Here is a 23,219-nt window from a genome sequence, read left to right on the forward strand (position 1 = left end):
ATTCCTACCAGCAATACACAGGAGTTTCAATTTCTCTACATCCTTGCTAACACTGGTTATTTTACTTTTTTCTTTTCTTTTCTTTTCTTTTCTTTTTTTTTTAAAGATAGCAGCCATCCTTATGGATGTGAAGTGACCGCACAGAGCCCACTGGGGATTGATTCTCTCTCTTCTCTCTTTGCCCTTCCCTCACTCAAGTGCACCCCAGGGGATACCTGGTTTATCTCCTCTAGAGAAGTTTACTTAAGTCCATTGCCCGTTTTTGAATTGGGCTGTTTATTGTTGTTGAGTTGTAGGAGTTTTTATATATTCTGGGTATTGATCCCTAATTAGATATATAATTTGCAAAACTTTTCTCTCGTTCCTTGGAGTTGCCTTTTCACTAAGTTGATAGCATTGTTTGCACAAAAGTTTTTAATTTTGATGAAGACCAGTTTGTTCTTCCTTTTGTTACTTGTACTTGTGGTATCATATCCAAGAAATTATTACTAAATCCAAAGTCATGAGATTTCTCCTGTGTTTTCTTCTGAGAGGTATAGTTTTGTCTCTTGCATTTAGATGTTTGAGCCATTTTAAATTGATTTTTCAACATAGAATAAAGCAAGGGTTCACTTTCAGTATTTTGCATGTGGATATTCAGTTTTTCCAGCACCATTTGCTACAAGACTATTCTTTCTCTGCTAGATCTTAGCAGAGAAAGCTAAGATCTTAGCTAGGTCTTAGCATCCATATCAAAACTCAGTTGACCATAAATACAATGATTTATTTCTGGACTGTCAATTCTGTTCCATTGATCTGTATCTTATATCTGTCTTTATGCTGGTACTGCGTTGTTTTGGTTACTATAGCTTTGTAGTCGGTTTTGAAACCAGGGAGTGTGAAGCCTCTAACTTTGTTCTTTTTTAAGATTGTTTTGGCTATTTGGGGTCCCTTGTGATTCCATATGAATTTTAGAATTTTTTTTCCTGCAAAAAAAGTCATTGGGTTTTTTTCTTGTTTTTTATTTTTTCTTGTTTTTTTTTGTTTTTGTTTTTGTTTTAGTAGTGAGTGCATTGAATTTCTGGAAAGTATCAGCATCTTTTTTTTTTAATTTTTTTTTCAACGTTTTTATTTATTTTTGGGACAGAGAGAGACAGAGCATGAACGGGGGAGGGGCAGAGAGAGAGGGAGACACAGAATCGGAAACAGGCTCCAGGCTCCGAGCCATCAGCCCAGAGCCCGACGCGGGGCTCGAACTCACGGACCGCGAGATCGTGACCTGGCTGAAGTCGGACGCTTAACCGACTGCGCCACCCAGGCGCCCCTGGAAAGTATCAGCATCTTAACAATACTGTCTTCTGATCCATAAATGTGACCAGATTTTTTTTAGGTTTTCTTTGGCAGCTTTTTGTAATTTTCAGAATATAGGTTTTACATTTGTTTTTTTTTTTTAATGTTGATTTATTTTGAGAGAAAGTGCGCACACATCTGAGTGAGCAGGGGAGGGACAGAGAAAGAGAGAGGGAGAGAGAGAGAATCCCAGGCAGGCTCTTTGTTGTCAGCACACACAGCCTGACTCGGGGCTTGATCCCACAAACTGTGAGATCATTTCCTGAGCCAAAATCAAGAGTTGGACACTTAACCAGCTAAGCCACCCAGGTACCCCTACATTTCTTTTATTTCTAAGTATTCTGGGTTTTTTTGTTGTTGTTTTGTTGGCTGTGGTGAATGGAATTATTTTCTTAATTTTATTTTCAGATTATTTCTAACGTGTAGAAATACAATGAGTTTTGTAATTGATCTTGTATTCTGCAACTTTGTTGAACTCTATTACTAGTAATTTTCTTTCTTTTTTTTTCTTTTTAAAGGTTATTTATTATTATTTTTATTAAGTAATCTCTATACCCAACATGTGGCTTGAACTCACGACCCCAAGATCAAGAACTGTATGCTCTACTGACTGAGTCAGCCAGGCACCTCTCTAGTAGTTTTCTGATAGAACTCTAGTTCTAATAGTTTTGATGGATTCCTTACAATTTTGTAACTATAGATCATGCCAACTACAAATAAAAGTAGTTTTACATCTTCCTTTCCAATCTGGATTCCTTTTTTCTTTTCTTGCCTAATTCCTTTGCAATGAACCACTAATACAGTGTTGAATAGAAGTGTAAGAGCTGACATCCTTGCCTTGTTCTAAGTTTTAGGGGGAAAGTAGTCTTTCACTGTAAGTATGATATCCACTGTGGATTTTTCATAAATACTAGAGCTGAGATTATATAGCAAATGTTTGTGAGTCTTTAAATATTAATTAGTTAATAGCTTCAAATTTGTTGGAAACATTTTAATTGTTTAAGATAACAAATGACATGGGAATGCAAGCTGGTGCAGCCACTCTAGTATGGAGGTTCCTCAAAAAACTAAAAATAGAACTACCCTACAGCCCAGCAATTGCACTAATGGGTATTTGTCCAAGGGATACAGGTGTGCTGTTTTGAAGGGACATATGCACCCCATTGTTTATAGCAGCACTATTGACAATAGCCAAAGTATGAAAAGAGCCCAAATGTCCATCGATGGATAAAGAAGATGTGGTGTGTATGTATGTATATATATATATATATATATATATATATATATATGTATACATACATACATACATACATACATACACAATGGAGTATTACTTGGCAATCAAAAAGAATGAAATCTTGCCATTTGCAACTATGTGGATGGAACTGGAGGGTATTGTGCTAAGTGAAATTAGCCAGTCAGAGAGAGACACAAATCATGACTTCACTCATGTGAGGACTTTAAGAGACAAAACAGATGAACATAAGGGAAGGGAAACAAAAATAATATAAAAACAGGGAGGGGGACAAAGCATAAGAGACTCATAAATATGGAGAACAAACTGAGGGTTACTGGAGGGGGTGTGGGAGGGGGGATGGGCTAAATGGGTAAGGGGCACTAAGGAATCTACTCCTGAAATCATTGTTGCACTATGTGCTAACTAATTTGGATGTAAATTCAAAAAAAATTAAATTAAAAATAAATAAATAAAAATAAAATAAAATAACAAATGACAGTAATACTTTTTGTTTGTATAAATGTAAAACTTGTTTTTGCTGTATTAATAAGCTATATGAAAAGTAATATCTGGATGATAGCTTCCCATTCTACTTTCACTTAATTTAATTCTGTAATACTAACATTAAAAAAATTTTTTTAATGTTTATTTATTTTTGAGAGAGAGAGAGAGAGACAGAGTGTGAGCAGGGGAGGGGCAGAGAGAGAGGGAGACACAGAATCCGAAACAGGCCTCAGGTTCTGAGCTGTCAGCACAAAGCCTTGATGCCAGGCTCGAACCCACAGACCATGAGATTATGACCTGAGCCGAGGTCAGATGCTTAACCGACTGAGCCACCCAGCCTCCCCTGTAATATTAATATTTTAAAATATTTTTAGTGTTTAAGTGCATTACTATAGAAAAATTAGAAAAGATGCGGTAGGCCAGGAGATAAAACTTTCAATCTCTAGTAGTTCCACCCTTCAGAGGTAACACTATTAGGATTTGGCATATTTTGTGTTTAAATGTATAATTTGTGATTTTCATCATGTATTTATGGATTACCTACTTTGGACACTGGGGATACAGTGCTGCATAAAACATTGTCCTTGTCCTCATGGAAGCTATAATTTGATGATGAGAGATATTAAGTTAAACAATTATATAATACTTTTAGGGGCATCTGGGTGACTCAGTCAGTTAAGCGTCCAACTTTGGCTCAGGTCATGATCTTGCAATCCATGAGTTCGAGGCCAGCGTTGGGCTCTGCTAACAGCTCAGAGCCTGGGGCCTGCTTTGGATTCTGTGTGTGCCTCTCTCTCTGCCCCTTACTCTCTCATGCTCTGTCTCTCTTTCAAAAGTAAATAAACATTAAAAATATTTTTAATGCTTTTATGTATATAATAAATACATAAATGTATAATATATAAATGAATATATAATTATATAATATGATTGAGATCCCTCCTCCCATTGCTACTACCCTACTCTAGGCTGTCTTGTTAACTTGCCTGGGTTACTAGACAATCTCCCTTTATTCTGACCTCTCTCCAGTTTTTTTACAAAGTGATTTTTACAAAACACATTTGATCATGCTACCTCCCTGCTCTTCAGTGGGTTTTTATACTTTTAGAATAAAGGGCTGAATCCTTCATGTGGCCTCTGAACCCCTACATGGGTTGTCTTTCCCCTTTATCTCTCCTTCTCTAGATTGGTCTTACACCATTTCTCCTTGCTTTTCGTGCTCTAGCACCAGCGGCACCATTTCAGTACTGGTTAAGAATATGCTTTTTTCTAGCACAGGCCCATGTACATACTGTTCTCATAGTCTGGAATTTCTGTGCCACCCATTCATTTCATCTAGTCAGTGTCTACTCATTTATTAGCTCAAGTGTTACTTTCTCAAGGAGCTTTTCCTCACCAGTCCTCCATCTAACTCAGGTTCCTTTGTGATGTATTTTTATAGAAGTCTGTTTCTTTTTTTCAGAATGCCAATTCAAACTGGAAGTTTGAATATTCGGTGTCTGTCTCCCTCACTTGACTGCAAGGTCTATGAGAGCAGGAACCGTGTCTGTTTTTAAAATCACCAATGCCTGGCTCAATAAGTACTTACTAAAAGAATGAATGAATATATGTGCTATATATAATTCTATTCTACATAATAAACTTATGGATATAGAGGAGAATATCTATTTGGTCATATCTAAGACACTGTTGATTGAAATATACACATTTTTCTGTACCTCTAAGAAAGAATGCTGCCAATTAAACCATGATAATTATCAGTTGTAAGATATATCTTGATTTCAGAGATGTTAGTGTAAAAAAATATGCCTCTTAGAATCAGTGAACTGTAATAATTTTTTTAAAAGTGAGATTATTTCATTTGTAATCTTTTTCTACTTACATTGTGAAATATCTTTATAGGTCAATAACTATACTTCTTTGTTCGTTTTAAATGTCTGTGTAGTATTTTATTGCATAGATTTTATCCTGGATTTAAAAAAAATTTTCATCCTTTTTGTATGCAAAAGAAGTTCACATTTAAAATGTCTTTGGGGCACCTGAGTGGCTCAGTCAGTTAAGCGTCTGACTTCAGCTCAGGTCATGATCTCACGGTCCATGAGTTCAAGCCCAGTGTCAGGCTCTGTGCTGATGGCTCAGACCCTGGAGCCTGCTTCAGATTCTGTGTCTCCGTCTCTCTTTGCCCCTCCCCTGCTCGCACTCTGTCTCTCAAGAATAAATAAACATTAAAAAAATTTTTTAAATGTTCTTATCTACATTAAAAAGTTTTTTTTTCCTGTTTTGCTAATGCTGTATTAGCTTCCCATTACATAGTTCCCACAGATTTAAGAGTAGTATCCTGCTGTTTTCTGATAGGTAGGCCAGATTTGGCGTATAGGCCATAGTTTGCTGACCTGTGCTTTACACTGTTAAAAAATTGGCGAGGATCTCCAAGAGCTCTGTGTAGTTTATATCTACTAGTATATAGTACAGTAGAAATTAAAACTGAAGATTTTTAGAAGGAGTGGTGGGAAGTAAGATTTATTTCCTTGCTTACACGTTTCTAATTTCATCTTAAGTATAGCCATTCAAATATGGAAGAGGTGGTAAAAAAAAAAAAATTGCCTGTTGTAACACTCTCAGTAGTGAAGAGAAAAGCAAATCATCTCTTCTGTTGCTTTCTTGAGTCATGACAATTGTGCAAGCAAACAAATATGAACAATAAAACTGGGAAATTTTAAAAACATAAGTATATACAAGCACGTTTCATTAACCATTGGAGCAATGACACATCCTTCTAGAAATCTCTATACCCGTAAGAAGGGAATGAAAGGCAGATAACTTCTTAGTATTATTTTAAAAATAGTTTTTGCTTCATGGACTCCCTGAAAGGATCTTAGGGACCCTCAGGGGTCTCCAGACAAGACTTTGAGAACTGCCAGCCTTGTTCATAGTAGGTGTTCAGTAAATGTTGATTGAGTGACCACAGTGCCTGCCCTCTAGTGATGTAGGGATAGAGAAGCTAAATGAAGTATCTAAGTTTATGGTGTGAGAGAGAAGTTCTATGGCAGTTTAGAATAGGGACAATTGACAGGAGCTAGAGTAGCCAAGAAAGACATTTATAAAAATGTTTTCGGGGCGCCTGGGTGGCTCAGTTGGTTGGGTGTCCGACTTCGGCTCAGGTCATGATCTCGCAGTCCGTGAGTTCGAGCCCCGCGTTGGGCTCTTGGCTGATGGCTCAGAGCCTGGAGCCTGCTTCTGGTTCTGTGTCTCCTTCTCTCTCTGCCCCTCCCCCGTTCATGCTCTGTCTCTGTCTCAAAAATAAATAAACGTTAAAAAAAAAAAATGTTTTCCAAATCTTTTAAATTTGATAATGTATCAACAAAGAAAACAAAAAAAAACTCCTGGTGGGTGATCCATTGAATAGTTTGTTGAAAATTATTCTCTTCTGTCCTAGAAATCTCCTGATGTTTTCTGAACTTTGTATCAGAAGTCAACAAGAAAGCAAAAATGGTGGGGCACCTGGGTGGCTCAGTTAAGCATCTGACTCTTGGTTTTGGCTCAGGTCATGATCTCACAGTTTTGTGGGTTCGAGCCCTGCGTCGGGCTCTGCGCTGGCAGCACAGAGCCTGCTTGGGATTCTCTCTCCCTCACTCTCTGCCCCTCCCCCACTCGTGCTGTCTCTCTCAAAATAAATAAGTAAACTTAAAAAAAAAAAGCAAAAATGGTTACAAACAAAATTTTCAAAATGGAATTTTCCTGGTAAGTGACATATAGTAACGTGGCAATAACTGAATAAATATTTGGGAATTAACCTGTGAGTGGGTTAGCATATTTATGTATTTACAGATGAATTTCATTTGTATTGACTTGGCTATAGCAGTAATGTCTTTGTGTAAAAGTTTTTAATATTTCCCCTTTCCACTCTAAATCAATGTTTTAATGATTTTGATGTTTCAGATTCGTTACATTTCACAAACACAAGGCCTGCCCGCTGAATATCTTCTCAGTGCTGGGACAAAAACAACCAGGTTTTTCAACAGAGATCCAAATTTGGGGTATCCGCTGTGGAGGCTGAAGGTCTGTCTCCTCTACTATACTACTCATTCCTGTACTCCTTACTCCCAACTTTTTAGTTATTAAATTCTTGGGGTGGAGGAGGGAAATGGGGTGGTGGTGGTCGTGATGGGAATGTGTGTTTACAGGAGGAAGTACTTGGAAAAAATTATTTCACTGTACACATTTGATCCGATCCTTAGTTAAAAAATAAACTGAACGCCTGTTCACTTGTCTAAGGTTATTTTGCAAATGTGAACCAGCAGCTGAGAAGGGAGTATAGAGAATAGTGCTTCCTATTGAGTCACAGGAAGAACTAGAGTAACTTAGCAATGACTGTTTTTTAGAGAATTCTCAACGGATGTGAGAAAACATAATTTTCTAACTCCCCACATTAAGGCCTTACATATTTTCTTGATCCAAATACCTGTTTTTTTACTTCTGACCCTATTCCTTTAACTTGAGAGATCTCTTGAGTAATTTGCATAACCCTGTGAGTCTCCCTCTGAGCCTGTTAAATAGTTAGCATTTGAAATAATTTCATTTGAACGTGGCTTTAAGGGAAAAATGATAATGTGGCTTCTTCTATGACACCCCTCAGGAGCAGTGCTACGTCATTGTTTCCACATTTAATTTAGCACTGTTGAAGGGGTAGTCAGGTATCCAGGTGCCATCTGTCCACAAGAAGATTTTCTGGTTGTAAATTACTTCCATGTTTGCCATCTCTGGTTGGAAGGGTGACGATAGATACTTGTCTCTTTGTATTCTGGTTTTAATTTAGAACAAAATGTGAGAGTAGTATATGGATGGAATTTAAAAAAATCTATTTTATAGACACCGGAAGAACATGAATTGGAGACTGGAATCAAATCAAAAGAAGCTCGAAAGTACATTTTTAATTGTTTAGATGACATGGCTCAGGTGAGTATAGAAAATTTCAGGAAGCCAGACATTTATGTATCTCTTTAATCAGAGACACACTTCTGTTGATTAATTATATTAAAGATAGATTCAATCTTTTATCTTCTAGTATGTTTTCATTTTTTAGAGAAAAAAGTTCATTAATATTCTGCCATGTATTAAAAGAACATTGAATTTTAACCAAGAACACTTTTAAAATTATTTCTCCTTTGCTTTTGCTTTAACTGGTCTTGTTGCCTGTCAGTATTTTGAAATACCGTTTCTGAAGGTTTCTTTCCTATTTTCTCTGTTAAATACATACTTACATAAGAGCTAACATTTGTTGAGTGCTTATTATGTTCCAAATTCTGTTTAAACACTTTATACTTACTGTGTTATTTAATTTTTTCAACAATAGAAACTTATTTATTTAAGTAATAATAATCGCTTTTGTTAACTTGTCCAAATTTTGAATGACAAGACTTCATTCAGCTTTATTCTACCAACAAACTCAAACGCTACCAAATTGAAGATTTTAATTAGACTGCATAAGAAGAGCTTCCACTTGTGAAAATGATTATACTATAATAAAAAGGATTTCCTCAGGTTTTTCTCCTAGATCTGTATGTGTCTATCTAATCTGTCATGCAGATGTTTAGTGTCAGCATTCAAGATTAAGTGATGAAGTATAATGTTTCTAAATTTTCCTTCAAAGGTGAATATGTCCACAGACCTAGAGGGAACAGACATGTTGGCAGAGAAGGCGGATCGAAGAGAATACATTGATCTGCTAAAAAAAATGCTAACAATTGATGCAGATAAGAGGATTACTCCTCTGAAAACTCTTAACCATCAGTTTGTGACAATGACTCACCTTCTGGATTTTCCACATAGCAATCAGTGAGTATGGTCTGGGGTACTTGCCATGATGTGGTTCTGTGTTGAGTTACCATCTTACAGCTTAAATGGAGTGGTCACATGTGAGTGGTACTCCTGGTACTTGCATGTTTGGCTCACTGATGCTTTCCTTTCTCATTGAAAAATCATGAGATTAAAAATAAGATGTATGGTTTTTTTCTCTTTATGGTTATAAAAACTCTTGATTCATTTTATCTAAATATACTTGGGTAAAAATGTTGATTCACATTCATCTTGAATTGGTTGTTATCTGTTTAAATCTCAGCATTCATTTTACTGAATCTTTAATCTCTTTTTCAGTGTTAAGTCTTGTTTTCAGAACATGGAGATCTGCAAGCGGAGGGTTCACATGTATGATACAGTGAGTCAGATCAAGAGTCCCTTCACTACACACGTTGCCCCAAATACAAGCACAAATCTAACCATGAGCTTCAGCAACCAGCTTAACACAGTGCACAATCAGGTACTTAATAAATGATTTTGGAAACTCAAACCTAAGAAGGGTAGAAACTAGTAACAGTACAGGTTGAGATAAACCAATCTTTGCTTTGGTGATCTTGTTGCTTCTTACGAATTTCTACTTGGCAAAAGTGATGGAAGACAGGGTAGACTGATAATACCTACCAGTCATACATTGCCAAAAATTAGATACACAGGCCTAATCCAGGCCCTCATAGTCTCAGGTTGTCCCATAAATGGACCCTAGCTATTGTACTACTTACTGCTGTTAGTTGTACTGACTTTAGCCAGATGACACTCTTTCTGTTGGAAAGGTTTTATATGTCTCGTTACATGTATTGAAGGGTGTTTCCAATAATTTTTTGATGCTGTACATCAGATCCTCAGAACTTATTCATCTTGTAATTGCAAGTTTTGTACCCTTTGACCTTTCACCCATTTTCTCTCCCACCTGCTACCCTGTTCCTAGCAATCACCAATCTACTCACTGTTTCTAGGAGTTCAGTTTGGTGTTTCCAATAATTAACTTCAAGAGTGGTTTTGCATTCGTTTGCCAAACGGTGATACTTACATTTGTTTGTTATTGAAGGCGTAAGCTTCCTAATTTCTTAGCTAGATCTACTTTTAAAATGAGATTTGGTGGTATCTCACATCCAGCAACTTTTTGCACAGAAAGAAGAGATAAGGGTTTATACAACCTCAGTTGGTACAGGACCATTTTTTTAATCTTTGTTTTCTTCTTCAGCCTTACAATATGCCTTAAATTTAGAGATTGGGAAATTTTCTTGAGCAGAGAGTTATTTCAAAGACAGTTAATATTACATTTAAAACTTTGTTTTAAGTTTTTCTGGGCAGATTCTGCACGTGTAAAAATATTGTTATTTCCATTTTATACCAGTATACAACTGTAATCCTTTTGTTTTCAGGCCAGTGTTCTAGCTTCCAGTTCTACTGCAGCAGCTGCTACTCTTTCTCTGGCTAACTCGGATGTCTCACTGCTAAACTACCAGTCGGCTTTGTACCCATCATCTGCAGCGCCAGTTCCTGGAGTTGCCCAGCAGGGTGTTTCCTTGCAGCCTGGAACCACCCAAATTTGCACTCAGACAGATCCGTTCCAACAAACATTTATAGTATGTCCACCTGCTTTTCAAAGTAAGTGGGGGAAACTGTTATATCAAACCCACAGATCTTGCTGTAGACAGTTCCTTATTGGGTATCTAGTTGTTTAGTTTTGATTTCTGACAGGTTTAAACTCTGACTGTGAAGATAACTGAAATTATAACAAAGTGTATTTACCCTTTTTACATTGATTATTTATCTGACTTTGGTACTGTCTGACACATTATGGGAGTTCAGTTAACATTTTCTTATTTGAACTGCCCCGATATCAATTTCTTGCCCATTGAGACCTTCTACCAATGTCCTATATCTTGTATAAGCATGTATCTCTCAATATGCAGGAAATATTAAGCGTGAAGAAATTTGTTGTAAACAGAAGTTCTGTTGAATTTTGTTTCCTATATCATTCCATTATTAAATAAAATTAGCCTTCCAAGTAAAATATAATTTTATTCTAAAATGTAAAAATTATGTTTAAGAATGTGGAAACCTTGTGAGTTACATTCAGAAATAAAGAGCATTATTTACTGAACTGAAAAATTCTACAAGTTGAAGTACTTGTGTGGGGAATGCATTAAGATTATCTGCTTCAGCTTATGAATCATACTGTTCCTGCAAACTCCTACCAACAGAGGAACAGAATAGCTGAAGAGGGAGGCTCTGACCCCATGTGTTGCAATAAGATTTAAATTTTCACATTCCTATCCTTCCTCATTTTTTTCATTGTTCTGTAATTCAGTCTGTCCAGTTCCTTTTTTCCTGAAATATGGGAGATGTGTTTATTGATCTGCTGACCCATTTAAAAGGGCACATTATTTTAGGGATATTTTCTGACAACACACTTGATTTTCCCAACAGAAAGTCAGAAAGTCAGGTTTATACCCTGTGGAAATAAACCAGGATTCAGGCTTCTTATAGCACTTTACATAAAAGCATTTTTATCTTTTTACTTCAGTTCCTTATTGACTGTGACTCTCTTGTTTGTTTGGTTTCTGACAGAGTCGGAGCAAGCAGAAGGAAAAGAGGGGATAGGGGAGACTGAGAGATTACCAGGAGGACAGGAGAGCGATAGCGATGTAAACCAGGGAGAAACCACAGGGAGAGCGGAGGAGCAGATTCAAAACCCGTAAATGCAAATTTAGCCTAACTTACCAAATTATTTTCTGTGTATGCTGCATAGTAGTAAATTCTATACTTTGGGTTGTCATATGTTGAGTGATTCTTCTACTGAATTTAGCAAACTAGCCACATTCCTCCCCCTCATCTTTTCCAAAGTGAATCTCATGGGAACAGTTTTCAGATGTGGGACTTTGAAGTTTTCTGCTGCTTCTCAGATGATATTTATGACATGAGGCAGAACTTCTTAGTTCCTTTAACAAAATGAAATATAAACTGGGTATGGAGGGGAGAAGTGGTATAACTACTTTTGATGTAATTAGGTAAGTATAAGCTTTGGAAATTTTTTTCTCCTTAGGAAGTCTAAATAATCTGAGGAGCTAGGTAGAGCAAATTGTAAAATTTCCAAATCAAAGGGTTTTTAAATTAAGGTAATGAGGATGATGATAGTTGATACATACTACTACATGCCACATAATGTTCTGACTGCTTCTACATGTATTTAATTCACCCTCACAAACAACCCTAGGAAGTGACCCAGTGTCATTATGTCCGATTATACATGAGCAAATTGAGCATGATTCTCTCATCTGCCTAAAGACTTAATAACTAGTTAGTGGTGGAATTGCAATTTGAACCCAGGCGGTGGGGTTATGCACCTGGGGTTTGAACCCAGGTGGTGGGGTAGCTTATGCATTTTGAAGTATTCTGTACCACCTCTCAGTATTTAAACTCTGCTGTGAAGAGTTGTCAGTTGATTTGCACCCACAGCCGTATGCTGGATTCTGCCCAGCAGTCCTATATTCCAGGTTGCCTCCTTTTCTTTTACCATCTGCTCTAAGATGCTATACTTAGAGAAAAATAGACCCTCATCAATTTTATTCTTGACAGTTTTATTCTTCCTCCCATACTTTCCATGGCTTTTTATTTAACAAGTTGTATTCATCAAAAACAAAACAAAACAAAACAAATCAAAACTTTAATCATTTCTTAGTTCAGGGTTCAGGGAGAACCTTCCAAAAGTGTTACTTTTAGTAATTGGTTGTTTCCACTTGTAGTTTCCTGAAGAAGCTAGTTTTAAACTAGCTTAACTGCTGTGGTTTAGCCTAAATTACAATAGCAATCTGTTACTTATTTAGTTACATTTGTAGGTCAGTACTATAAATATTACTTTCTGTACTATTCTGATTGCCCAAAATAGATCTACATTTTGCTCAGTGGTAACTATTATTCTGTAATTTTGTCCCCTTTTACTTCATTATTCTGGGACTCCTAGGTGAACTTCTATCATGAACATTTCTTCCTAAATTTTACCTCCTTTGTTCCTGCCCAGTTGTAGGAGGTCTATGACAATAATGTTGTCTTGTAGTGTTGTGGGAATTTAGACAAGAATTTTGATGTTGCTTAGCTTTCCTATTAGATAGCATAGCCTTATGAAGAATAGCTGGCAGATTTTTTTATGTGAGTATCTGGATTTGTTACCTTTTATTTTTATGTAAGAAGCACTTTTTAAAAAAAGTTATTGTTAAGAGTGTTTTAATTCTGATTTGACTTGTCTCTCTTACTTTGTGTATTCCTGGATTGTGTTTTCCAGAATGAGATCTTCTAAAATACTTGTAAGTCACTGAAATAGAAAATTAGAAGACTTGCTGAAAACCTACAGTGTTAGAGTTTAGGAGTTATGCTTATTTGGCATCTCCATAACAATGTTGAGAGAAATTAGCGATGGGTTAGAAAATGTCACTGAAGAAGATCTCTAATTAAAATAAAATGTTTGTGTCCCCACTTAACAAAAATGCAGGAATTAGTGAATTAGAGAAACTTCCATTAGTGGGTAATAGAAACTTAAATTCTCCACATTGAGGGTTTTGGTAGGGCAGGTTTAAAAAGCTTTTTTTTTAAATTTGTATTTATTTTTGAAGGAGAGAGAGACAGAGCATGAGCTGGGAAGAACAGAGAGAGAGGGAGACACGGATTCCGAAGCAGGCTCCAGGCTCTGAGCTGTCAGCACAGAGCCCGACACTGCATGGGGCTGGAACTCACAAACTGTGAGATCATAACCAGAGCTGGAGTCAGACACTTAACCGACTGAGCCACCCAGGCAGATAGGGCAGGTTTAAAAGGAAGTTGAAGTGTCTCTTCTCAACGCTTGACAAGAAGGAGAAATATCTTTGCTTCTGAATGAGAAATTCTGATTTGTAGGAAGGATTTATTCAGCATTTGTGCTCAGAGCATAATGAATAAAAAGATAGATATGGTCACTGTTTTAAAGGCAGCAAAAAGTTCTTAATTTTCTTACCTCTGCATAGTTAGTTGCAGAAGAGCCTTACTAAAAAGCTGTCAATAGCAAAAGTAGATTTCTAAAATAAGTAGAAAAAAGTGTTTCTGTAAACCAAAATGACTCCTTTTTAATATTTTTTATCCTGGGTTATAATTTCTTCAGTCCGCATACCAGTTAAAGATAAAATGTGTAAGTAACTTGTTAACTGGGTTATATTTTCTGAGGAGTAAGGTAAAACATCTTCAAAGGGTAACTCATAACTCAGGTGATAAATTTTTGAGCTTTTCGTATTTTTTCTTAACTAAGAGTCATAATTAAGCAAAAGTTAAAATTATATTCAAGTCGTTGCTTTTAATAAATTACATTTAAAAAATCCAAGTTTTTTCCCTCCCCCAATGAATTAAAAGGTGAATGCAACTTAAGTATAGGTTTTTTGTTTGCTTTTGCCTATGCTATTAATGGGAATAGGATGAGTATTATAAGTGTTGTAGGGTAAAAAATAATTTTAGAGTTCCCTTAAACCATCCGTTCTTGTATCAAACATTTTCCCATTAATTTAACCTGAAGGGAGCCAAACCAGTCTCCCTTTTCTTAACTCCCTAGACTTCTATGAAACTCCTTTGTCTTAAGTGTGTACAGCTAACCTGGGTGATGGATTATTTGAACAGAAAAACTAAAAACAAACAAAAGCCCCTAAACAAACAACACCGCAGACCCAGCAAAGCAGTTTAACTGTGGTGGTGTTTTCTACAGCTGGACTACAAGCAACAACAAAGCATTCTGGGTTCCCTGTGAGGATGGATAACGCGGTGCCGATTGTACCCCAGGCGCCAGCTGCTCAGCCACTACAGATACAGTCAGGAGTTCTTACGCAGGTAAAAGCCGTAGCAGCTTGGATACTCGATGTTGCTGAAGCACTACTGAGAATCAGATATTTTGTCCTGGAAGATGGTATTTGCTTTGACTGTAAGATCTTTCTTGGTCATGATTCAGTGGACTTCAAGTGAAACCTCTAATAGAATGATGACTCATACCTAACACTATTGTAGCTCTACTGGTGTCTTCCTTAAATTTATGTGGATAAATACCCAGACCTTGAGAAATCATGTTCTGAGTGAATTGCCTCAGATTTGTGGGATGAAGTTAATTTTTTGTACATACATAGCAACATCTTGATTCTAAATGCGAAGCGTTCCCCTTTGGTTCCCTTTAGTGTCCCCTTCGCTCACTCTTTCAGAATTACATCATGGCGGAGAGGCTGGATCATCTCAGGATGCCTCCTCGAGTATTGCAATTCCTTCATTCTGTGTGTTTAACTAGGCTGTAGAAAGCCTTATTAACACTTTCTATGTGCCATGGAACATGCAACTAAGACAGGCAAGAGAATCATGAAATATTCATATAAGCAACAGATACCACATTTTCAATTTTCTATGTGTAAATGTTTGTGGCCCATGACACACAGGAAATCTGGAAGTCCAAAACCCTTATTTTGTAAGGAGGAAGAAGGGGAATTCTTAATAGGTGCCTTTGTTGACGGAGTTTTAACTGATCCTCTGAATCTGGCCCAAGAAGGATTCCCGTACTTTATTGCTTTAGGCCACTGACATTTGACCCACTGGGCTGATGCTGTGCAGAGCTGAAGGGGAAGGCTGTGTTTGTACGTGCATTTTAGGTGATACGAAATTCCTACTTGTTGGTAATATCTTGGGGGGAGTGAGAAACCCTTCTGAATCCAGATGACCTGCCTCCGTGTTTGTTTCACTCACCTGCCTAATCTACGTTTCAGGGAAGCTGTACACCACTAATGGTAGCAACTCTTCACCCTCAAGTAGCCACCATCACACCGCAGTACGCGGTGCCCTTTACTCTGAGCTGCGCAGCCGGCCGGCCGGCGCTGGTTGAACAGACTGCCGCTGTACTGGTAATTCCCCTCACTTGATTGTGTTACTAACGGAGTTTCTTTGGTTTCTTTCTTTCTTTCTTTCTTTCTTTTCTTTTCTTTTTTTTTTTCCTGTTTGTTTTTGTTCTGTTTTCTTCTGGTTTTTCTCATTTTTCAAACAAAAATTTTTTTAACTTAGTCTTTGCAGAGGGCATGGAAGCATGTGCCATCTTGTGGCTGTGTTCTTGCTACATCTTTAATGTCTCATTGTTTTCCTCCCCAACATTTCCTGAAGCACTGTTTGACTCTGATACTCAGTGTGGCTCTGTAAGGAGCCAGGTCCCTTTATTCTTCTTTGCCAGCCTAGTGTGATAAAAGCTCTTGGTATAGCCTCAGAAGAGCTTCAAGACTTATCTGTTTTCTGCCCTTTTACCCTCTGATCCCTGAGAATGAAGGAAATGGCTTTTAGTTTGGCTCGGCTACAGGTATCCGGATGGCCAAAATTTGAACTCCTTGGCAAGTTAGCTTCCTTCTTTATTTGCTATTTTAAGCTTCTAAAACTTTTGTGCACGTAGAAATGTTTAAGATGCTCTTAATGTATTGCTTTACCAGTTGATGTTAACTTTCCTAATAACGAACATATGAAGATAACTCTTTTTGCCACTTGTGATCTGTGTGGCAGCTTATATTTTCCATGTAAAGATATCCCCTTTAGAATCTTTTTAGATATTTCATTTGTTGGTTGAGATTAAAGGTGAGCTCATTTTTAGGAGTTTATGGAGAAATTAATTATCTTACAAATAGGTCTTTATACAAAGGCAAAAATATGGCTGAAAAACTTTATGCAAATACAAGACCTTTGTTACTAAAAGTCCTGGGGAAAAGTTATTAAATACAGCAGCAAATGTAGTAGTATGGGGCTTAGAGATAGGAAAAACAAGTAGGACTTTGAGGTGTATTTCAGGATTTGTAACCTTTAGAGTGATCTTTGGATGTGTTTTGGTTTATTTGGGGGAGTTAGAATTGTTTATTGGACATCCGGCATTTCATTATTTGAAATTGAAAAGTAGGAAAGCTTTTGAAAACCTTATTGATACTATTGAATACTGATATCTACATCTTTCAAAGTGGCTTTACATTTCTTTTGTTGTTTCTTAAGGATTCGTGTGAGTGTAAACACTTCCGGAGACACACTTTGGTTGTTGGAGTTTGTTTGGTTTTTAGTTTAAAAGTCTTTGTCCACTTCCACATGAATTATAGCATAAGCATAAAACCTGAGTGCAGGGAAGTTAGATATATTTCCAGCTTGATTGATCCAAGCCACTGGTTTTAACTTGCTCACCTATAGTTTTGAGAATGTCAGTTGATACTTCTCCTTTGCTGCTTCTCTTAAGTTTGCACTAGTCATTTGCTAAGCTTTGCATATTTTTGTTCTTCCTCTGTCAAAACAGTTCGTCGCTTGGAACGCCAGATTTCTGCCTCACGTTGGAATGTTATTTCTTGCTCTGTATTAAACTACATGCTTTGTCTTGTGCAGGTGTTGGCTTATGGAAAGACGCATGGTGTGACTTAACATACTTCTCTTATTTTTTGTTATGTTTTATTTTGTTTTAAATTCTGCTTATGATAGCAGACGTGTTTGCAGTTTCTCTGCTTTGAAGGCTTCTTGTTTGGAACCGGTATTTGTAACAAGTGGATCTGTTACTTGCAGAAATATTTTTAAAACAGTGTGTTGATGGCCTTGCAGTTTGAAATTCAAGAAAAGAACCATATGTACCCAAGCATTGTAGGTGATTGTACTGTAGAATTTGAGTTTAAAAAGGAAACTTTCAAATCTGTTCCCCTTTTTTTCAGAAAATGCCAGAATTTCTGTAAGAAGTTCAGAAAACATATTTGTTGCTGTCTATGGCAAGTGCTTGTTAAAAACTAGAAATGATGTATTTTCTTATAGTGATTAGTTTTTATGTTGAAGTATGTTTCTGCAGATGATACCTTAAACAGTATATTTTAGGTAACTATTAAGAACAAAATATGGTGCTCTCTGCATCTATTTCATAAATATTTTAATTGCTGCCTTATTTAATTTATCACGTGGCCGTATATGATGAAGTTAGCCTTCTTTTGTTGGCATAAGCTTGTTGGCCAAAGGATTTTGGCCTTTGGTCATCCACATCTGGCTCCATTTTCCAAGTTCTACCCTTTTAAAAAGGCACAATTTTCCCCTCTGTTTTATGGGTTGAATTGACCTCATGTCTTAACTGATTGGCACGTAAAATTTTAAATTCTTATTTTTAATCTCAAGGGAGCTGTCTTAACTCTTTCTAGGGATATTGTTAGAATCGTTGCAAAAATGCTACTCCATCGTTTAACCAGAGCTTACCTCTGAACTTTCGGACTCCTTTGCTCTATAGTATAATAGGAACTCTTAACCACAGGGATCCTCTTTTCTTTAATACCCTGGTGGTCATGTTATAGAGGTGGCTGAGAGAAAGCAACATGTTCTCTTTCCCTTTTCACAAGACTTGTAACCTTGAGCCCCTCTGACTTTTCTTTTTTGATCTCTGCAAGTTAACAATCTACAAGCAACTTCTTTAAAGATATGAATTTTTCTTTCATCTAAAAAACAAAAGAAAAAGCCAAGAATGAGTCAAGTCTGGATCTTTTTGTGTGTGTTTCCTTGCAGCAGGCTTGGCCTGGAGGAACCCAACAAATTCTCCTGCCTTCAACTTGGCAACAGTTGCCTGGGGTAGCTCTGCACAACTCTGTCCAGCCCACAGCAGTGATTCCAGAGGCCATGGGCAGTGGCCAGCAGCTCACAGACTGGAGGCAAGTATCCTGTGTTCCTCTCTGGGATATTTGCAAGCGTAGTTCCCTTAGGGTAGGAGTGCTTGATGATGACTGGGACGAAGATAAAAGAGAGATGTATCTCTGTTTCAGATTCTTTAAGAAAAGAACCTTATCAGTCTCGGAGATGGGGTAATGAGAAAACTTTGAATACAGGAAGATAGTAGGTTCCGAGATCAGGAATCGTTTACTTCAGATTTAAAGACTTACGCAATAAGAAACCATATGGTGAAAACTTAGAGCCTTGTAGTCCAGGTGCCCAATTTTAAAAATAAAATGCAGCGCTGTTTGGTTGTTTTAATTGCTTTTAATGCCTGTTTGGTCCTCATGTCCCAGTGTTTTAGGCATTCAGTCTTCTGTGTGTGCTTCTGTTGATACAGGAATGCCCACTCTCATGGCAGCCAGTACAGCACTATCATGCAGCAGCCGTCCTTGCTGACGAACCATGTGACGCTGGCCACTGCTCAGCCCCTGAATGTTGGTGTTGCCCATGTTGTCAGACAACAGCAATCCGGTTCCCTCCCTTCAAAGAAGAATAAGCAGTCTGCTCCAGTCTCTTCTAAGTAAGTCTGTGTGAGAGCTGGTGGTCAAAATCGCCAGTACGAGAGAGATGCTGCCAGCATTTAAAGCGCTGTGGTACAGATGCTTGTGGTGTGAAGCAGCAGGTAGCTGCCATCTGTGCTGGAGCTAACCTTTCTGCTTGGACACGCGTATCAGGTGTGTCCTGGATATGCAGAGCCTCTCTCTGCTGCCCCTCTGAACCCAGGCCTTCTTTAGGCCAATGTGTCTGTTTTTCTGGCCACTCTACAGGATGAGATTTAACCATGGGCATACCCAAAACGTGTGTTGTATTTTAGGGTTGTTGTCCCTGGAAATCCTGACTAGAGCGGTTAGTTTGTTATTGGAACTTCTGTAGTTAAGTGTATTGGCTTAATGATCAGGTAAAAAAGGAATCAAAAAGCAAGCTGGAAAGAGTTCTAGGGAAAGATGGATAGTTTTGGGGGTCAAGAACTGAGCGGTCTTTCTTGTGACCTTTTTCCACAGGTCCTCTCTGGATGTTCTGCCTTCTCAAGTCTATTCTCTGGTTGGGAGCAGTCCCCTCCGTACCACATCTTCTTATAACTCTCTAGTCCCTGTCTCAGATCAGCATCAGCCAATCATCATTCCAGATACTCCCAGCCCTCCTGTGAGTGTCATCACCATCCGCAGTGACACTGATGAGGAAGAGGACAACAAGTATAAGCCCAATAGGTAAGTAAGATAGGTAAATGGTTCCCTGGCTCAGTGGCTCCTACCCTTAAGTCTTAGACTCGTGGCTCCCGGCAGGTGTTTGGGCTATTGAAAGGAAGGACTGAAAAAAGGTATTCGGAAGCATGGCCTTGGACGCATGAGTCAGAACACTCAAGTTTCCATAACTGAGCATCATGTTGGCTGACATGTCGTTGACATGTTCCAAGACTGAGCGTCAGTCTTTCAGTTATGTTGGCTAGGAAGTGGATATTAAGTTGCTTCATATTCAGCTACTCTGGTTTGGAATGCACATTATACCATAGACATGATCCCCTGCTTTTAAGGACCTTTAGAGTCTGAAAATAGATGCCATAGCAGAAGCATATAAACAACAGTGAAACAAACCAGTAGATAGGAAGTTATTTGTAATTTCTTAATCTGCAAAGGCCTCTTTGGAAGAGGTGGAACTTTGAGTAGGGCTACCTTCTTTGTCTCCTTCTGCCGTATGGTCTGAAAATTGAAGAATATAAGTACCAGATAATTTCCTCTTATGTCAGCACCTTAATCCAAGTTCTTAACTGGGCAGTTAACCAAGAGAGAGTGGATACGTTCAAGAACTGTTACATGCCCCTCTCTCTTAGTGCTAGCATAGTTAACTGCTTTGATTGTTCTATGTTGCTTTCTTCATTGGTCCTTTAGTGTTAGAGGAGAGAAGAGAGAATAACCCTGTGTTTCCCTGAGGAAGTAGGATTCACACATGGCAGTAACTTATGAGACTTTACAAAGTTATATATAAATGAAGCTTAAATGAAATTAGAGAGCAAATTTAGAATGAAGTACTTCAAGAGAGCTGTTTACACATGGTATTTACAAATGGCAAGTGGACTTGAAGTTTTGAAAGCGGTTTCTGAACTGATCTGGGGAAGAAAACTAAACTTTCCAGTGAGGAAAAGTGGCCTTATAGTGGCAAAAATTATATAACCCAGCAGGATGGCTTTGACTGGAGCCAAGCCTACTGAAAAAAAATCAGGAAAATTAGGAAGGTGGGGTTCAGTTTGTGAAAGTACTTAAAAAAAAAAGTGTGGTGAGAAGTTTGACTAGACATACTAAGGTACCATTTACGGCCTAGCAGGATGCTGTGGGGAAGAGTGGTGCCTGAAGAATACTGTGGAGACAATCAGGAGCGGAAATGGCTAAGGGGCCATGGAAGAGGTGTAGGAGACGTGTGCTGGCATCATTGTGTCCCAGCTCTGAATCCTGGCTCTACCGCTCATCACTGAGTGACCTTGGCCAAGTGTCTTAATCTCTCTGTGCTTCAGGTTCCTCATCTGAAAAACGGGGGTGATAGTACCAACTTCATAGAAGTGTTGTGAGGATTCGGTGAGACAGTATGTAGAGTGTAAGCATAGTGCCTGATGCATGATAAGCACTCAGAAGTTTGCTGCTGCTAGAATTATTCTACTGTCATAGTCGTCGTCATCATCATTGTCATCATGGGAGGACCGGAGATTATCAAAGAAACACTGCCAGAAATGGGTTGAATTTTCACGTATTTTCTTCTCCTCAGCTCTGGCCTGAAGGCAAGGTCTAATGTCATCAGTTATGTCACTGTCAATGATTCTCCAGACTCTGACTCTTCCTTGAGCAGCCCGTATTCCACTGATACCCTGAGTGCTCTCCGGGGCAATAGTGGACCCCTTGTGGAGGGGCCCGGCAGAGTTGTGGGGGATGGCGCTGGCACCCGCACCATCATTGTGCCTCCTCTGAAAACTCAGCTTGGTGACTGCACAGTAGCAACCCAGGCCTCAGGTGAGCATCTTCACAGCTACAGTTGAATTCTCCTTTGACGTGTGTACCCTTAATATGTTGCTATGACCTACTTATGCCAATAGTAGAGACCAGTTACTTAATTCAGAAATCAGTTGCTTGTCGTGTGAAATTGTTTTTGGCAATCAGTTTATCATACTATGTTTATTTTGTTTGGATTAACATAAAAGTGAATTTTGTAGTCCCAGAAATATACTCACTGTTGGTGGGAGAAGGCAGACCAGAGCCATTGTATGGCCAGAAGAATTAGCAGGCAGTTTTTTTTTTTGCCACAGGTAATTTGAATTTGACAATCCAGTGTGACTAGGAACTGATAATATTAAAAATGACTGCAAAAGATCTTTTAAGAAAATGATATGTACTTAGATCTTTTCTTACCCAGTGTCATAGCAGTGATACTTTTGTGGTTTTTATTATCAACCTAATTTCCACCATCCTTTTTGCAGTTAGGTGCTGGGCTCAGCCTCTCTGGTCCAGTTATCAGGTAAAGCTAGTTGTAACAGCAAGCCCCACATTTCCCTTGGGGACATAATAGAAGTTCGCTTCTTCCTCACATGACTTCCCAGTGCTAGTGCTCCTTCTGGATGGGCCTGTGGTGAGTTAAGGATCAGAGCCCAGAAATCCTCAGCCTCCAATGAGAAGGAGAAAGAGTTTGGAGGAGGGACCCACATTTCTTTACCTCTTTAGCCCTGGAAAGAGTGGAAACTAATCACATGGCCCCACCTAGAGGCCAGGGGGCCCGGGAAGTGTAGTTCTTGTCTAGGCAGCTCTAGACAGGGGCAGCTCTCTACGAGCTTCAGTTTTTGGTGCCAGTATAGCCATCTGTGCTGCACTTACATGAGTTGGTGACTTACTGTGAATTATGCTACTGCCGGAGACACAAACAGGGTTCAGAAATAGGCAGCTGTCCCATTGCAGACAAGGCAGAACTTCCTGATGCCAGGCTACTGAACAACATTGTTAGGAGCTCTTTACACTGTTGGGTCCAAAGAATATGGGCTACTCCACAAATCCTTGAGTAAATGCTCCAGTGTTCCTGGTGGGACTGCAGAAGGAAGCAACAGGTTGACCTTGATCTTGCTTAAAGCTAACTGCCCTGCAGTTTCTTAGAATTTGAAGATAGTGAGTGCCCAAAAAGATCTAGCCTTGTTTCAAAGCCCCTTTGACACCTAAATGTCCTAAGTATTACCAGCATCTTACTCAGCTTCCGATTGTCATGTCTATACTTGTTTAACCCCTTCCTCCATAAGACTCTAGGCCCCTTGTGGGTAGGGACCATGTCCTACTGGTTTTTGTATTTCCAGTAGTGCCTTGCACGTTACAGGAGATTAGATAATATTTACGAAAGTGACCCTTTCGAAGACCCTTTATGGAGCTTTGTAGCAAGACAGAAAAGAAATGGGTTGTATAGTTTTTGTTTCTCTGGTGTAAATGTAATTGAGGAAATAAGATATACACGAAACCTTAACTCTTGCAAACTTTGTACAAACCTGAACTGATTAACGTGATGCCATCTGAGGTTTAACTCAACTCTGCCG

The 23,219-nt window shown here is 38.4% G+C and overlaps 1 protein-coding gene across 7 annotated transcripts in view; it reads left to right on the forward strand.

Annotated features, from left to right (window-relative positions):
- Nucleotides 1-23,219, forward strand: part of HIPK1 (homeodomain interacting protein kinase 1) — a 52,588-nt gene that overhangs the window by 23,136 nt on the left and 6,233 nt on the right. For 6 of the 7 annotated variants that reach the window (XR_003971010.1, XM_030326384.2, XM_030326385.2 and 3 more), the window contains 11 exons: nt 7,010-7,129; nt 7,940-8,026; nt 8,721-8,905; nt 9,224-9,386; nt 10,309-10,534; nt 14,652-14,773; nt 15,688-15,822; nt 18,464-18,606; nt 19,005-19,187; nt 19,669-19,875; nt 21,422-21,663. Coding sequence is in view for 6 of the 7 variants with exons in the window: in XM_030326384.2 (XP_030182244.1) it covers nt 7,010-7,129; nt 7,940-8,026; nt 8,721-8,905; nt 9,224-9,386; nt 10,309-10,534; nt 14,652-14,773; nt 15,688-15,822; nt 18,464-18,606; nt 19,005-19,187; nt 19,669-19,875; nt 21,422-21,663 (1,813 nt within the window). In the remaining variant the exon portion in view is untranslated. The remainder of the gene's footprint in view (nt 1-7,009; nt 7,130-7,939; nt 8,027-8,720; nt 8,906-9,223; nt 9,387-10,308; nt 10,535-14,651; nt 14,774-15,687; nt 15,823-18,463; nt 18,607-19,004; nt 19,188-19,668; nt 19,876-21,421; nt 21,664-23,219) is intronic. The other variant, XM_030326383.2, reaches the window with a different exon arrangement.

The sequence above is a fragment of the Lynx canadensis genome, chromosome C1 (assembly GCF_007474595.2).
Source record: "Lynx canadensis isolate LIC74 chromosome C1, mLynCan4.pri.v2, whole genome shotgun sequence".
In the NCBI taxonomy this organism is placed as follows: domain Eukaryota; kingdom Metazoa; phylum Chordata; class Mammalia; order Carnivora; family Felidae; genus Lynx; species Lynx canadensis.